Source organism: Schistocerca americana, chromosome 8 (assembly GCF_021461395.2).
Source record: "Schistocerca americana isolate TAMUIC-IGC-003095 chromosome 8, iqSchAmer2.1, whole genome shotgun sequence".
Lineage (NCBI taxonomy): Eukaryota > Metazoa > Arthropoda > Insecta > Orthoptera > Acrididae > Schistocerca > Schistocerca americana.
This window is the reverse complement of record NC_060126.1, coordinates 385,470,559-385,487,314: the sequence shown is the minus strand read 5'-3', so window position 1 is coordinate 385,487,314 and position 16,756 is coordinate 385,470,559. Positions and strand designations below refer to the sequence as shown.

The window sequence follows — 16,756 nt, the reverse complement described above, 5'->3', positions numbered from 1 at the left end:
TTCTATATATCCTATCCATTCAGCTCTTCATTTCTCCAGTTTCTTTTCTGATCTTTACTCCGTGATTTGAATCTCTCTCTCTCTCTAGTACCTTCTTCATTCTTCTTGCATCTCCAGAAGAATAAAATTACTTCCCCTTATTCTCCGGTAGAAAATGTTTCTTTTTCAGATTTCAGACGATAAGGTTTTGTATTGTAGAATCAATAAAAGAGACCAACTTTCACAGGCTATCCACAGTTTCAATTCTTTAATTCACTTGCATCAGCAAGGACAGTTGAGAAATTACAACTTGCACAATTGTTTTTTCAAATAAATTACTGAAATCTGTACAATAAATACAATTAGTCTCTAATTCATTCTGCTCCCTGTGTAGGTGATGAGGCTGGTGGCTGCTCTTCTATTTTGCTCTCAAGTGGGAAGGGCGGGATGCGACAGTCGAATGAAAATCCATCTTCACGCTCCATACGGAAGGTGCCCCTAATAAAGAAAATTGCAGTATTCAATGCTTACACAGGTATTCAACTTTCTTTTAAAAATTAACAGTATATAAGCCAAGCTCATGAATTTAATAACAAAGTCCCACAAAAGAGACAGTAAATTTCATTGCGCTTTAATGCAAGTGGATTTTTTTTTGCCTAGTTATGCACACAAATTGCTTGGTAGGCGACCTGTTTAGCAATGCAATTAGTAATCCAAACATCTGGCATTTCATTCCAACTTTGTACGAAAAGACACTCCTTCCCCTCATCGGGTACTAAATGTGGTTTTCCGGCAGAATTCTCTGCATGCACACTGATATGTACATACATGTGTAATTCACCACATAGGGTCTTCATAAATCAACAGGCTGCGACTGTCCAGAGGTCGGTAGAAGAATGTATGGGCACACAAACTCATCCCCAAGTACCTCCCTGCCCATTAAATCAATGTGATGCTGAAACCTTTCTTCATATTGATTATTTCCTTACTTTATTTTATTCACAAGAAATTAGCATATTCTACATAATAAATGTCAGAAGTAATCAGATGATAAAGGAAACAGTGCGACGGAAATAGTGAACAACGGGGACAGGCAACTACACACGCACGCACGCACGCACGCACACACACACACACACACACAAAGACGCACACAACCACCAACTCCAGCATATTGGGCCGGTATGCAACATCGCATGTGAAGCAAGCAGAAATCTGGTGGTGGTGGGGAAGGGCAATGGGAAGGGGTATTAGTGTACAGGTGGGGAGAGAGAAGAATGCTGCCTGGTGAATTGTTCAGGGACTAGGAGTCAAACAGGGACAGTGTCCGGAGGTTGTGGGGCAGGGAAGTGTGGGGAAAAAATAAACAAAATATCAGAGGAGTGGGGAAATACGGCTGGATGTGTTGGCAGAGGGCTGCAAATAAACTGTCATCTCACCATTCTCATCTCCCGAGTTGGCGGCGTGTGTGTGTGTGTGTGTGTGTGTGTGTGTGTGTGTGTGTGTGTGTGTGTGTGTGTGTGTGTGTGTCTCCGATGGAGTCTGTGGCCAAAAGCTACATATGAGTGAGTTCTCCTCCATCCAGTAAGTATAGAAGGATGGCAACACAGAATCTTGATACAATTTATTATATCAAGTATAAGTGGAAGAGTCTAAAATATATATCAGAATAAGGAAGATACGAGTGTAATTTTTCTATTTTTCTGCATTGGATACAAACTCTCCCATCCCCTTGTTCCATGATCTTTACCGAGTAGTGCCACTTCTGCCCGACATGGTTGAATAAGTAAACTCTGCTTGTGTGAGTGGTGAATATATGGAAGGGGGTGTGTGGAGTGGGATGAGGCAGGAATAACTAGCAGCCTCCAGGGTAATAGAGGACTGCTACAGGTATAAGCTCATTGAGAAAATACAGTAGGAGTATGAAGGAAGGTGGAAGTAACAAGAAGACAAAGAGGTAAGAGAATATTCCACTTATGGAACTGAGAGTAGTACAGAAGTGTACTAAAACTCTTGTTGTTATTCTCTTACTGCTCTTATTTCTACCAAACCTGGCCTTGCTGACCTACAACACTTGCCACATAGCCAGATACATCATGCAACATTCAAAGGAACACAAAATTATATAAAAGATCTGTAAAAAATATGTCAACCTGTTCGCTAAAACCATAGGTCCTGCAGAAATTTCAGTTACCTCCAAGTATATCACCACTGATCACAGGTGTGGAAGGCAAAGTTCAGAAAAACAGAAAGAATTTCTGTGTAACATGTATGTAGAATAAGACATGATTGGAAACTGTATAAGCAGTCACTAGCAAATGTTCAGCACCAGAAATATCTTGCACAAATCCTGAAGTATTGCAGTCCATATAAAGCCCATATTCTAAACTGTAGTATGGAGATACAAAGTATTTCTTTTTTGTGTGGGATATTGGGATAGCAGTGCAAAACAGTCTTCTGATAAAGCATTTAGTACAGCTTTGCAAGAATGTTTGCCCTTACCACTAATAAAAAAATGCACAGTTTTCACAGACAATAAAAGGTTAATAAAAGTCACCCCCTGACACTATCACGCGACTGGGTATCTCTGCACCGTCTCATTTAGGTGACACTATTATGAGAGTGTTACATGAATATCTGAATACTGACTGAAGTCCACCACAGCTGCTTATTCTCTTACCTACATATCATTTACATTCTGCAAGCAGCCTTCAGAGTGTGGTTGATTGTACTTTTGGTACCACCACGATATACTTTCTTCCCAATTGCAATCACTAAAGATTTAGGGATCAAATGACTGTTTATGAGCCTCTGCAAAAGCTTAAATCTCTCCGATTTTCCCACAATACTCACTCAAAAGAGATGTACAAATTTGCAGTTAAAATTCATTTTGGGGCTCACTAGACCTAATGTTTCCATTCAATGCTATAAAGACACCATCTTTTAGGAAATATAAACTCTTTTTCCAATGTCCATTCTACTCATGAACATTTTATAACTTTCCACTTAATGTTTCAATCAACTCTCAATTCCTAATATAGTATGGAGTGATTGCTTTCTAGCAGACACCTGAGACCGAGGACTATGTCGCAAACATTATGACAGTTTAAACTTCCTGGCAGATTAAAACTGTGTGGCAGACCAAGACTCGAACTCAGGACCTTTGCTTTTCGCGGGTAAGTGCTCTACCAACTGAGCTACCCAAGCACGACTCACGCCCCGTCCTCACAGCTTTACTTCTGCCAGTACCTCGTCTCCTACCTTCCAAACTTTACAGAAGCTCTCCTGCGAGTTCTGCAAGGTTCACAGGAGAGGTCCTGTAAAGTTTGGAAGGTAGGAGACGAGATACTGGCAGAAGTAAAGCTGTGAGGACGGGGCGTGAGTTGTGCTTGGGTAGCTCGGTTAGAGTACTTGCCCGCGAAAGGCAAAGGTCCCAAGTTTGAGTCTCGGTCCGGCACACAGTTTTAATCTGCCAGGAAGTTTCATATCAGCGCACACTCCACTGCAGAGTGAAATTCTCATTCTGGATTATGACAGTTGACAAGCAGTATTTTAATTTACTCTATAAACTGAGAGACTATTTCTGGCATATACTGAATATGTGACTTGTCAGGAGAGACTGTTACAAGTCTTCACAATGCACTGCAGATCAAGATATATCTATTGTCAAGACCATTGCAGAACTTATGAAGTGTCTGATTTAAACCCTCCATTCCAACTGTGCTGAGATTCCCATGAATGAAGCTAGCTATCCTTACCACTTCTAGCGATTTCCAAAATGAACTAATAATTGTCTCACACCCCAGGAAGCAGACAACACTGTCACTGTCATAAGCAATAATTTCCAGACGACTATAACCCACTTGCAACTCTGTCAAACAGTGATCCTCCCTACTCCAACCTAAGGGTATCCTGACAACCTTCAAAGAACTTCTATTCTCCAATCTCACCCCACCTTTCTTCCTCGAATCCCTGGCTTGATATTATGAACTCCACAACCACATAGAGAAGTGCCATCCCTTACCACAAAAACTGATCCTTACTTGATCATCATCTCTATAGACTACAACTTGACCACTGCTACAGTGCTTGAGTTGCAGATTAAATTTGCCAACAGCGACACATATCTGTCCTTAAAGTCTGCTGCAGTGTCCGCATCACAGCAGTATGTCATCTCATCTCATATCACTGTCTTTTCCAAAATTGTCCTCTACAACTTCTCTCCTCATTCCTCGAGTATTCAGTATATGGGCATCTCAAGATCTGTACGCCGGAACATATGGGATTCAACACTGTGGCTGGTTAATGGGTCCACTGAAAGTGGCTACACTTCAGAAGACCAACATCTTCAACCTAATGCCTGCAGCCTACCCTTGTATATTGAAGGCACTAACCACTTCCCCTCCACAGTTCCTATCCATTTCTAACCAGTGCTTTGTTTCTCACTGTCTGTGGCAGCTCTCCTTAGATCAACATCCCAATCATTCTTAGTCTGACCACCTTAGAACACATCTCTCCCAACATCTTGCCGATTGCAAATGCACAGCACCATTCCTGTTAACCATGGTTAATTACATCCTCATCCACAATTATTTCTCTTTTGAAAACAATGCCATAGACACTGAGATGAATGCATCATGTAACAACCTGTTGATAAACTACTTGGTAAAATCATTTCAAGCCACTTACAATTCTAAATCTCTTACTGTTTAAGATTCACTGAGGACATACACTGAAGGAAAAAACCAAAACACCAAAATATAATTAATGCACAGTAATGAAAATTCATGAATACATTTGTCTAGGCAATATATTTAAATTATTAACACTGCATGATCACAAGTTACACATGTTAATGTGTGGTTTCAGCTCTGAGACTGCAGACGTGTATGCAAGTTGCATTTACATGAAGAGAGAGTGAGTGTGTGTGTGTGTGTGTGTGTGTGTGTGTGTGTGTGTGTGTGTGTGTCCTAAAAAATACATGGCCATCACGGGCACTGAGGCAGAACCAGCTTTTACCAGGAAACAAAACAGACTTCCACCCCAACATCCAACGAGCTCTCACTCGACACCACTGATGGCAGCGGTTTGGAATCAGTTGAATGTGTGCTACAGGGCATCTGGTGCAGAGTTGTCCTTGAAGTAACCTGATTTTTTAATAATTCTTTGTGTCACTGCGGTGCTAATTGCTGCTGCAAATGCGGTACAATGTGCAAGAGCCACACAACAAACATGATGGGCGTGATCTCAGCAATGCCACATGGCCCTCTGGAGTCCTCTTTCAACCACACATTCTTATGACCACTGTTGCCGCCAACCATGTATTGTGGCTACATTCCTGCCACGTCTTTCTGCAATATCACACAAGCAACATCCAGCTTTTCGTAGCCCTATTACACGACCTTGTTCAACCTAAGAGAGGTGTTAATAGTTACATCTCTGTCACCTTATGAAGGCATTTTTGACTATCAACAACTCACTAAATCCAATCACAACTAACACAACTATTACAGCATGTATTTAAACCAAACCTGATTGCATCCTCATAGTGTCACTATTAGCACAATTCTTATGAGACTGGTGTGAAATTTGAATAGACATCATCTTTCAGATGTAGAAAGATGCCTAGCAACTTTTGTACATGTTGCATAGCTGCTTCTTGGTGCTGCCATTTTTTTGTGTCAGTGTATTAATGATCTGAACACATGAGTACTTCCTATTTCTTTCTTCTAGAATCTCAGCGTCTTTGACCCCAAACAATTGAAAATCCAGGATAGAATAGTGACAATATTATGACTGCTACTCACCATATAATGGAAATGTTGAGTGGAAGACAGGCCCAACAAACACACTGCTATTTCAGTCAAAAAGTCTTCTTCTGAATTAGAAAAACACAAACATAAAACACATTCATGCAAATGTAACCCTCACACACATGACCACTGTCGAGAGACTGGCCTCAGCAGCCAGAGACAGCTTTGCCTAGGCAACGGTCCAAGAGTTCGAGACTCAGTCTGGCACACAGTTTTAATCTGCCAGAATATTTTTTGGTCGAGAGCTTACTTATTCGGCAGTCTTTTTGTTGTGCCTGTCTGCAACTCAACATTTCCACTATACAGTGAGTAGCAATCTATCCTTTCTGTAATGTTGTCATCTTTGACCTCATTCATTTCAAATGAGCTTGTTCGTTACGTTCTGTGCTGAGGCTTCTTTTGTTGTGGCTGTATTGCTCTTCAAATGTTGGTGCCTGTGCTGAGAGAGAGCATTCCAGCCGATATTAAATACTGTGCATACAATTTTCTGAAAACTATTTGGTGAAAAAAAAAAAATTGATTTTGCACATCTTACAGCCCAATATTTTCACTCGAAGAAGAACTGAATTTCTTTTCATTATCCACCATACTTACTGTGCTGCATCAAATTAAATAAATGACTGCACTAAATTTTAAAGAGGTGAAAATGCATTGGCCAAACTTTGGGCTTGGTTGATTTTAGTTCATACATTGCAGTAAATGAGATGCAGGTAAGATTTCAAAATTTTACTTAAAATTGAAAGCAGAATAATATTTGATTTCATTCTTGAGTTATTGGGTTTTATATCTGAAGGGTGTTCGTGCACGATATGCCCATTCATGCCCTTGAACATCATGGATCAAGTGGTCATAAAAACTGTCATATCTCAAATGATTCAAGATGTCAAAACAAGGTTTTCTGCAAATGACAGCACATGATGAGACAACATGTTCTATGATAAATACTCCAAACTTTTTTTATTCACTGAGATATGCAAGTTATTCAACTGCAGCAGTGAGAGGTCTGAAGCTCAGGATGCATTTCGACATCTATAGCACTGTCAGAAAATCCAAGCAGTCATGCATATACACATCCACAACACCTGGGGAACAGTGGGGCAAGATGTATAAACATGCCCACAGCATTCAAAGGGTTAAACTAGTCACCTCAGTTCAGTAAGCCACTTCTCTGGGTGTTCACTTTCTCTTTGCTACTGGATCCCTATGAATCTCTGTTCACATCAAACCTTCCAATTACCAATATCATCTCAACATTGACATCTGCAACCCACTGCATATCAGGAAGTTCCTACCATAAAACTGAGGCACCTACAGATGCCTCATTTGTAGCAGCTAAAGGTTTTGCCAAAATCTTTCCAAACCAGAATTCTTCTCTCAACCTTGTCTTGTGCCCTAAGGGCAAGGTCCTTATGGAAGATCATGGCGCGCGCGCACACACTTTGTTCGAGTGACACACCTGTAATCTCCCCCCCCCCCCCCCCCCCCCACTTTTTCCCCAATCCCAGACGCCATTAGATCCCGTCTTACACTTATTTCTTCTTACCCTTCTGTCCTCTCCCCCCCCCCTCCTCCTCCCACATTTCACAACCCATGCCAGATTCTCCCCCATCAGTTTAATGTTTTCTCCACTTGAGATGCCACAAGTGAAACCATCGTACTCCCTCTCCCACTTTGAATATTTCACCTTCTCCCTCATGCTCTTTCTTTTTCTTCCAATGTTCCTCTGGACAAACACCTGATCTGCCTCCACACAAAACAACTTTTGCATGGTAGCATAATTTTCTTCAACATCCTCTTAACTTTCACTTCATCACCCATTTTACATTCCTTCCATTTCTCTACCTACCACCCCGGCCATGACTGTATGTATTAGACATGTTTTAGTGTCATGGGGCAACAGAGACTGGTTTAAGAATATTTTTGGGGAGCAGAAGCCAAATAATTTTCAGCCTTTTCTAGGTGCATGTCTACTGCTTAGTGTCTGTCTGGTATGTAGTGACCTAGTGTAATATATACTGTATTTAATCCTCGATTTTCTGTTAATGGAAAGTTACCAACCCTGTCCATATTTATCATTTTCTTCAGAGGATGGATATTGCGTTTTCTGAACTATGAAAGTAAAAGAAATAAAATTTTAAATTTTGTAAGTTATCCTATGTTAACACTTCAAAATGGAGTACTTCCATCCCAAGCTTTAACTTATTGGAACTGGGTCTATGAAGCATTTCTTTAAAATGTTATGTTTTACTGCATAAACCTACCACATGTGGCCTGATGGTGCCTGCAAACTGACATGGCTGCTGTACTGGAAAGCTGGCGAAGTCCGAGAGAGGACAGGTTCCTGGCCAACCACTCCACGTCCACGCACTGTCTCCAGTGTACCGGACAGGCTGAAGATTCGCCAGTGCCGCTCCCGCAGCTGAACTGATAATTTTCCAAGATTCTCAAGACGTATGCAGTATCGCCACTGTGACAAGTAAGTAAAATAATCAGTTGACTCTTAACTCATATACTAGAGGAAGATATTTCCACCTTAAAAATCCTTAGAAGCCTAGATACAATTTGCCACTAGAAAATGGTTATTATTTTACATTCAAATCAGGTTTTCAATGTACTAAGAATTTCCCAGTGTCAAATTCTGGCTCTTACTTATAATTTATATAAAATTCAAGATATGAATATTCATGCTACATATCACAAAACCAACCAATCTGAATCAACGTTTAAAGCTATACATGTAATTCCTGTACTCCCCCAATATATCACTTCAGAGCAACACTCTGAAGGATCTTTGAAATCTGAAACTAGCTCCTCCATCAGTGTCCTCACTTATTGCAGTTTTGCCTTCAAACAGTACACCTCCAAAACAGACACTGGTATTTATGGGTCAGCTGTAGATGTCCTTACTTTTGTACCTATCAAACCTCACCCACTTTCTGGATAATGTGAACACTTACCAAGCTGTTTCTTCTGTTCTATGAGACATTCATTCCTGCCTACCTGCTGGAAGATTTATCATGCCATATCCTGAAAATATTGGGGGGGGGGGGGGGGGGGGGCACAGTATAAATATCACTTTGCCATGCAAACTCTTACAGGTACCCCACCCTATTTGTTTTTGTACCACTCCTGTCAGTAACATAATTTGTTTTCCTTTATTTTATCTCATCTAGTGAAGAGCATATGCGCGACCGTAGTACAAAACAGCTTATTTTTATTCGTCCCCTATTTCAATTGATTTTATTATAATAGTACATTTGATTTTCCTGGAAATATTTTATCTACAAGAATGTTCTTAACAAATGAAGAGTAAACACATTGATGTGAATTTTGCAGTTAGCAAATAGATGTCTGTCTTTAAATGAGGTTTTTCTTTTATTATTTGAAAGTTCTAATGCTCCTTCTCAACAAACACATTTTTCTCAAAACTTTTTAAATAATAAAGTTACTCATATTCAGATTTTTTTCCTGATTCCAAGTATGTCCACTTTCACTGGAATAAGTTGTTGGTTTGTTAATTATTCAATTCGTAAAATTTTGGCAAGCTTTGGGATTCCCCACAGAGGTCATTTTGATGAAATAGTGCTTATAATTTTACATTTTTCTGGGCATTCAACTCTCAGTTCAATACATTTGGCCTTTTGCCAATTTTAATTTTATGGCCTCTAAATTGGCTGTCTTGTGTTAATATTACGAAGTAATAATAAAACAATGAAAACAATCAATTTTTGACAGAATAATTTAATTGGATAGATAAAAGATCTACCGTATTTACTCAAATCTAAGCTGCACTCGAATCTAAGCCGCACCTGAAATTTGAGACTCGAAATTCAAGGGGAGAGAAAAGTTTTAGGCCGCACCTCCAAATTGAAACAAATTTGGTCCATTCTAATATGAGACACAATTTAGGTCGAATGAATAACGATACAGTACAGTAGTTTGGTTCGAGTCTTAAGCTTAGCAGTTAAGCTTTATCAGGTAGCCATTGCTATGCGCCAGGCACTCCGTCCGTATTTATTCGGGTACCCTTCCTTTTTCACGTGCTTTGTCTGGTTTGAATAGATTGCTTATTTTTCTTTGATCTGACAAGTGGTGTTTTCTTTGTTATAGGTGTTTACGTCACTCTAAGCTGAAAATGCATTATTGTACTGTGTTATGCATTGTTTGTCGCATTCTGATACTGTGTGTTTACGAACTGTCGCCGCTCGCGGCATGGCTTGCTTCTGTGCGTGCTACCGCCACTTACAATAAAAAAAAAGAGAGGAATTGTCTCATTAACGAAACAATGGCAAGAGACTGCTATTTGTTGTTACTTACACTGCTGCTTTCTTTAATAATAATCAACAAGAACCAAATAATAGACTGCGTATGATAGAAGATGTTCTGAACCAGAGTTTAGCTAAAATTTTTCTCTGTTTGAAAATCTTTGTGCACAGAAATAAGTCATCTTAGATTTAAAAATTTTAGTCATTTGCCGTGCTTCATTTCTGACTGTATCACTATTAGGCATAAGAATAATACGAATATAAACATGACATGATATGTACATTCTTCCACGTTTGCAGTTGTCTCACACTATTTTCGTAGTTTATTAGGCAGACAGGATTTAAATGAAATAGCAGCAAACGCGAAAGAATACATGGCAAAATGTTTATATTCATATTATTCTTATGGTGAAGAGAATACTGCATGTAATTTACAGTTCATAAAAGTTCCTATTAGCAACCATCTCTTCTCACAGGTAGGAAAAAATTCAGAACGTAGAGTTGGTCATATTGACAAACATCCCAAACAGTCTTTCCAGTCGGATTTTCGTAGTACATTGAAATGCTGCTACATTCGAAGATGAACAATACGGAATTTGTATTTACTTCGTTGGATAATTTATGAAAATGCAGTGGTCGTAACTCGAGGTGGGGAAAAAAAAGCTTGTCTTCCACCTTTTTTTTAATTTATTTACTGACACACAGGTTTTGGCACCAGTATTTATCTTTGTGCCTGCAAAGCATGCCTGTGTAGCGCTACATATATTCGACGGCAGAAGTTAGTTGTGGCGGCACCTACCAACATTTTTCAGAACTTCTGCTTACTTTGCACTCGATCCTAAGCCGCAGGCGGTTTTTTGGATTACAAAAACTGGAAAAAAAGTGTGGCTTAGATTCGAGTAAATACGGTACTCATCAAGCGGTGGCAGTACACACACATAAAAGAAGGTTATAATTAGACAAACTTTCGGAGCTAGTGGCTCCTCCTTCAGGCAGAAGGGTTGAAGGGGAAGGAAGAAGGGTGAAGGCAAAGGGCTGGAGAGGTCTAGGAAAATGCGTAAATTTAGGGAAAATCACCCAGAAACATGGGTCAGGGGAGACATACTGCAGGCTGAGAAGGAAAGACTGATTGTTGTGGACTGCATCAGATGAGATTTAAAAATCTGAGATCTTAAAGGTGGAAGACAGGGTAATATGCAGGACAGAGATTACTGCTTAATCATCATGCACAAATTAATAAGAGTGACAAAGTGACAAGCTAAATGCATTGTATGTAACAGATATGGGAGAGAGAGAGAGAGAGAGAGAAGAGAGAGAGAGAGAGAGGAGAGAGAGAGAGAGAGAGAGGAGAGGGGGGGGGGGGGGAGGGGGGGGAGGGGGGTTGAAAAATAGATGGGAAAGACACTGAAAGATGTAAAGAATTAAAACAGAGTGAAGAGAAGAGTACTTATTGTGAAGAAATGCTGAGATGGAAGAAATTAACATAACAGAATGTATTAATCAGCTACTTCGACAGGTCCGTGACTTCCTAAAATCATGCCCTAAAACAAGATCCATCCTGTCTGAAACTTTGCCCACCACACCTAGAATAGTTTTTCATCGCCCTCCCAATCTCCGCAGTATTTTTGTCAGATCCTATGCTGCTTCTGCACCCATCTCCCAACCCTATGGGTCCTACCCCTGAAACCGTCCTCACTGCAAGACTTGCCCTATGCACCCTCCTACCACCACCTATAGCAGTCCTGTAGCTGGCCTGTGAAATGACACGTCATACACCAACTGTTATGTAAACACTGTTTGGCCTTTTAGATTGGCATGACTACCACCAAATTATCAATTAGGACGAATGGGCATAGGTAGAGGGTGTATACAAGCAACACGCAATATTCTGTAGCAGAGCATGCTCTACAACATGACAATTGTGACCTTAGTGCCTGTTCCACCACACACACCACCTGGATCCTTCCCCCAGACACCAGTTTCTCAGAACTACACAGGTGGGAACTAGCGTTACAACATTTCCTTGGTTCTTGCTACCCACCTGGCCTTAATTTACATTAATTTCTTCGATATCAGCATTTCTGCTCTTCACTCCATTTTAGTTTTCTACGTCTTTCATTGTTTTACCCGTCTATTTTTCACCCCCCCCCCCCCCCCCCCCCTTCCACCTCTGTCATGTACAATGCACTCAGCTTGTCACTCTTATTACCTCATGCAAGATGTTTAAGCAGTAATCTCTGTTCTGCATATTACCCTGTCTTTCATGTTTAAGCTCTCAGGTTTTCAAATTTTGTCCGATGCAGTTTCCAACACTCAGTCTTTCCTTCTCATCCCGTGTGGTAAGTCTTCCCTGACCTGAGGTTCTGGGCGACTTTTCCAAAATCTACCCCTTTTCCTAAACCTCTCCAGTCCTTTTCCTTCACCCTCTTCCTCCCCCTTCGACCCCTCTGCCTGAAGGAGGAGCCACTGGCTCCTAAAGCTTGCCTAGTTACAATCTTCTTTTATGCTTGTGTTCTGCCACTGCCTGGTGAGTAGATTTTATATCTGTCCAATTGAAGGTAATAATAAAATTGATTTTTAATCTTACAGGGATCTATAAGCAGGTGTGAAGGACAATGATTGAGCCCGTTGGAGGCTAGCATTCATTTAGCCACCATCATGTATACAGTATTTAAGATAGCCCATGTTAAGTGGCTTCTCTCCATTGCTGTTTGTTAGTTCTCACTTAACTATCAAAATGTGCATTATTCACTTTGTGTAAGTCAGTCAATTCATTAACATCTTGTAATCACACCATCTATTGATGTGCCCCAACCAGCCAGTCAAATCTTACTACACTACCACTAGTAAACTCTGTCATACTGTAACAGCCCACTTGTTTTATGTGCTAAAATTAATGCTTGTAACAAAACTGATTATCATACAATGGGATTTATTATAAATAAACAAGTAGAAATCTAAAGTTAATTACTGCAGTGTGGCATACATTATTTGGTAAACGTCTAAATTGTTTTCACTGTGAGTGTCAGTGCAGCTACCAAATGCAGTCTACCAGGTGGAGCATTGCTATGGCGTCTTATTGAACTTTGTTATCAACAATGTCATTTACAGTTACTTACCCAATAAACAGAAGCAGTCTGAAATTCTCTAGAACCCATATAGAAAGGTATGACTGTCACACGAACATTTTCTGTTGTTTCCTTGTGAACATCCGACAATTCAAGCCATGGATGATTTTTTCTTTGCCATGCATCTAAAGTTTCTAGTCCTACAAATGGAGGATCTGAAACATGACCAGCAATAACCCTGTAACATCATTCATCAATATACTATTATAAAAATTTCATTACAGAAAGTGCACACTGTCCCTGAATTATCATTCACCTTTGAATTAATCAAAGCAAAGAACACAAACTACTGTTGTTAGCTACATAAACTGCAAAATAAATAATCCTTTTTATTGAAACCCAACCTACAGCCTCTAATTTTTAATATGAAAACAGGATAACAGGGTAAGTAATATGCAAGTTCATAAAGTATTGTTAGAATAATGTCTCAATAATAATGACCCAAACAACAAAAATTATTGAATTTTACTCCTTAGTTGTATTTGTTGCTAAAGATAAATTTACCAGGACATGAGTACAGAAATTCCATCTTTCAAGTGGCTTCAACCAAATGTATAGTTATCTACTTTATACAAGTATTTTCACACTGATCTAGAAGATAATTCTACTTCTATAAAGCAACGAGTATTGAAAGTATAAAATGCACTACAGTAGGGAATGGTGAAAGTGATGGCTGAATGGGCAAGTAATGAAGGTTACACACACAATTTCCTGACTGTTCATAGGAACACAAGTGAACAGAGTGACTGCACAGTAACATACTAATACCATAGATTAGGACTGCTACTGCAATCCAGTACTCATGACGTAGAGGCATCCCCTAGTCATGGCATATATCTAGAGACAATATCTGGGTTGGGTTGTTTCGGGAAGGAGACCAGACAGCGAGGTCATCAGTCTCATCGGATTAGGGAAGGACGGAGAAGGAAGTCGGCCGTGCCCTTTCAAAGGAACCATCCTGGCATTTGTCTGGAGCGATTTAGGGAAATCATAGAAAACTGAAATCAGGATGGTCGGATGCATGATTGAACCGTCGTCCTCCCGAATGAGAGTCCAGTGTGCTAGCCACTGCGCCACCTCGCACAGTGAACAATATCTGACTGATGTTTACACAATTCACTTATTCTGTACACTTATCGCAATGGAAAATTCTATATATTTATAAAACTGCAGATAAAAGGTGGAAAAAATAACAAAAATTCTTAGAATGTAGCAACATTAACCCAAAACAACAAAAAAGCACATAATATGTACATATGCACAAAAAACTAAATATCTATATTTTTAAAAAGATAACAATTGAAAATGGTCACTGCAGAAAAGGCAAATAGGTTACACGAGTGGCAAAAAAGTGCAGTTAGCAGCTTTGTGAATCAAATACATAATGGTACATACACCAAGGCATTTTATATGAATCTATGTGCCAGCTGCTTCCTTCAAATACTACCTGGGCAGCAGCCACAGTAGAAATGACACTGTGGCAGCTGTTTCACGGATGAGCTACAGAGTTCTGATTCGCAATTCCAAGAGAAGGGAATATGAGAGGTAGGTGGACCAATCTTCTTCTGGGCACCTCTTCTGCTGCTTCCAAATAATGAACATGTCTCCTCATGACGACACAATGTGTAATACAAATCCATCTGTGAAAACTGTCTGATTACACTGTTTAAACAATGGAAAATCAGTGATTAGAATTTTATGGCCCGCCTATTCAAAGGCATTGCTGAAGTCATAAATTATATGAACAGGGTGAATTTTGCAGCTTAGTTCCACTACTAACCTTTATCAAAATAATATATGTCGACTTTCTCTGTAAAGTATACTTAATGAAAATCGAAATAAGGGGCAGCTAACTCTTTATGCTGTCAAAAATGAATAACATTTTGCACACCATCACCTTCCCAAAATGTAAGATCTGAAGTAGTGAAAATTATCTATGATTAGATATGTATACACTGAAAATATCACAAATTCAGTGAAGAATTGTCAGAAGACAATGCCTAATGTGATTAACAATTTATGGGAACTGAAAAATGTTCACGTAGGCAATTTACAATGCAAGTCTAATGGTGACATTTCACGAACAATGCAGGCCTGTGGGCATGATGTCCCTCAGACAAGCATTGTTAAAGTTTTGAAAAGTACCTATTTCTGAGCATACTAGTAACTTCACCAAACTGACAAATTGCAAAAGTTGGTAGATTTAATTCATCTGAAGTGCATGTACAATCCATTTGGGGAAAATTATGAATCAAATAAACAGTTATTTCATTACATCTAATGTTCATTATCTAGTGTGAAAAGAACATGAGCGTTGATCAGACATGCACAGGACACTATATGGATGTCACATTAAATAGCAATGAAGAGGTATGAATTATGATTATCTATAAATGGTGAATCACAGCTCATCGAAAAGAGACTGTGAGGAGCAGTATACAGGCATGAAGAACTTGCCAAGTAACAACCTATACAGGTATCTGCAGTCTTACAGGTACTTATGACACCTCACCTCAGATGAAGGCTGAATGAGCCTACAAGTGGTTCACAGCTAAAGTTTATGCAGTTACAAACAAGGAATAATGACCCGGCATCAGAAGTAGATATAGTCATATATTGAATGACACACAGTTTCTGTAATTCCTCTGGGTCCAGCTGGATAACAAGTTTAAATCATGGCAAAACATGGGAAAACTAATCAAAATGTTCAGCTTTGCCTGTTGTCCCCTAAGAGGCCTCTGTCATTGTGTCAATCTGAAGACAACAATGGTGGCTAATTTCGTATATTTTCACTCCCTGTGTGGGAGTGAATTCTGTGGAATTATCTTTCAGGACACTGCACCTGAAGTAAAAGTGCTTAGTCAGCACAAGTGAACAGTAAGAATATTGTGTAAAGCAGATAACCATACATCTTGCTGAAGCCTTTTAAAGGATCTTCGATTTCTTACATTTACTTCTCAATAAATTTACTCCTTAATGGGTTTTGTAACTGACAAAAAAACCTTTTCAGCTGAACTTATATGTACACAATCACAATAAAAGACACAAAAAAGTCTTCATATAGACTTTGCCTCCTTGTCTACAGTTCACTTAAGAACTGAATTATATGATCGGGTGCAACTGTGTTCAAAATTCTCCCTCCAACCTATATAACAGAATTAATGACCTCACTAGTCACTCCTCCTACAAAGTAACTGAATATTTAGATATAAGTCATTCTGAAGATGCCTGCAAAGGATAGACTAGCATGGGGAGTTATCTCAAACTAGTCTTTGGTCTGAAGATCAGCAGCACATTAAAAAAAAATTGGATACTTTCTGTTGTTGTTTAAAGTAGTACAACTAGATAATTCTGCCCACAAGTCTAATAAGTAAAACTGTGGATTTCCATTAAACATGCCAGATATTTTTTTCATAACTTCTATATAACTCATCTCTGTCATTTGATGTTCTGTGTAAGGAAGACGATAGATACCAGTTCTTTTACAAAAACTATACACATCATCTTGAAACAGAAGGACACAAATATTGCTATAATGTGTGTTGATTACAATGAAAGGGCAGTACATTCT

The 16,756-nt window shown here is 39.4% G+C and overlaps 1 protein-coding gene across 1 annotated transcript in view; it reads right to left on the bottom strand.

Annotated features, from left to right (window-relative positions):
- Positions 1-218: 218 nt before the first annotated feature.
- LOC124545356 (polymerase delta-interacting protein 2) overlaps positions 219-16,756 on the bottom strand; it is a 64,016-nt gene continuing 47,478 nt past the window's right edge. Inside the window, exons 5-7 of the mRNA XM_047124259.1 lie at positions 13,177-13,340; positions 8,054-8,259; positions 219-477 (exon numbers count right to left, since the gene is read on the bottom strand). Of these exons, the coding sequence (XP_046980215.1) occupies positions 354-477; positions 8,054-8,259; positions 13,177-13,340 (494 nt within the window). The 3' untranslated portion in view covers positions 219-353. The remainder of the gene's footprint in view (positions 478-8,053; positions 8,260-13,176; positions 13,341-16,756) is intronic.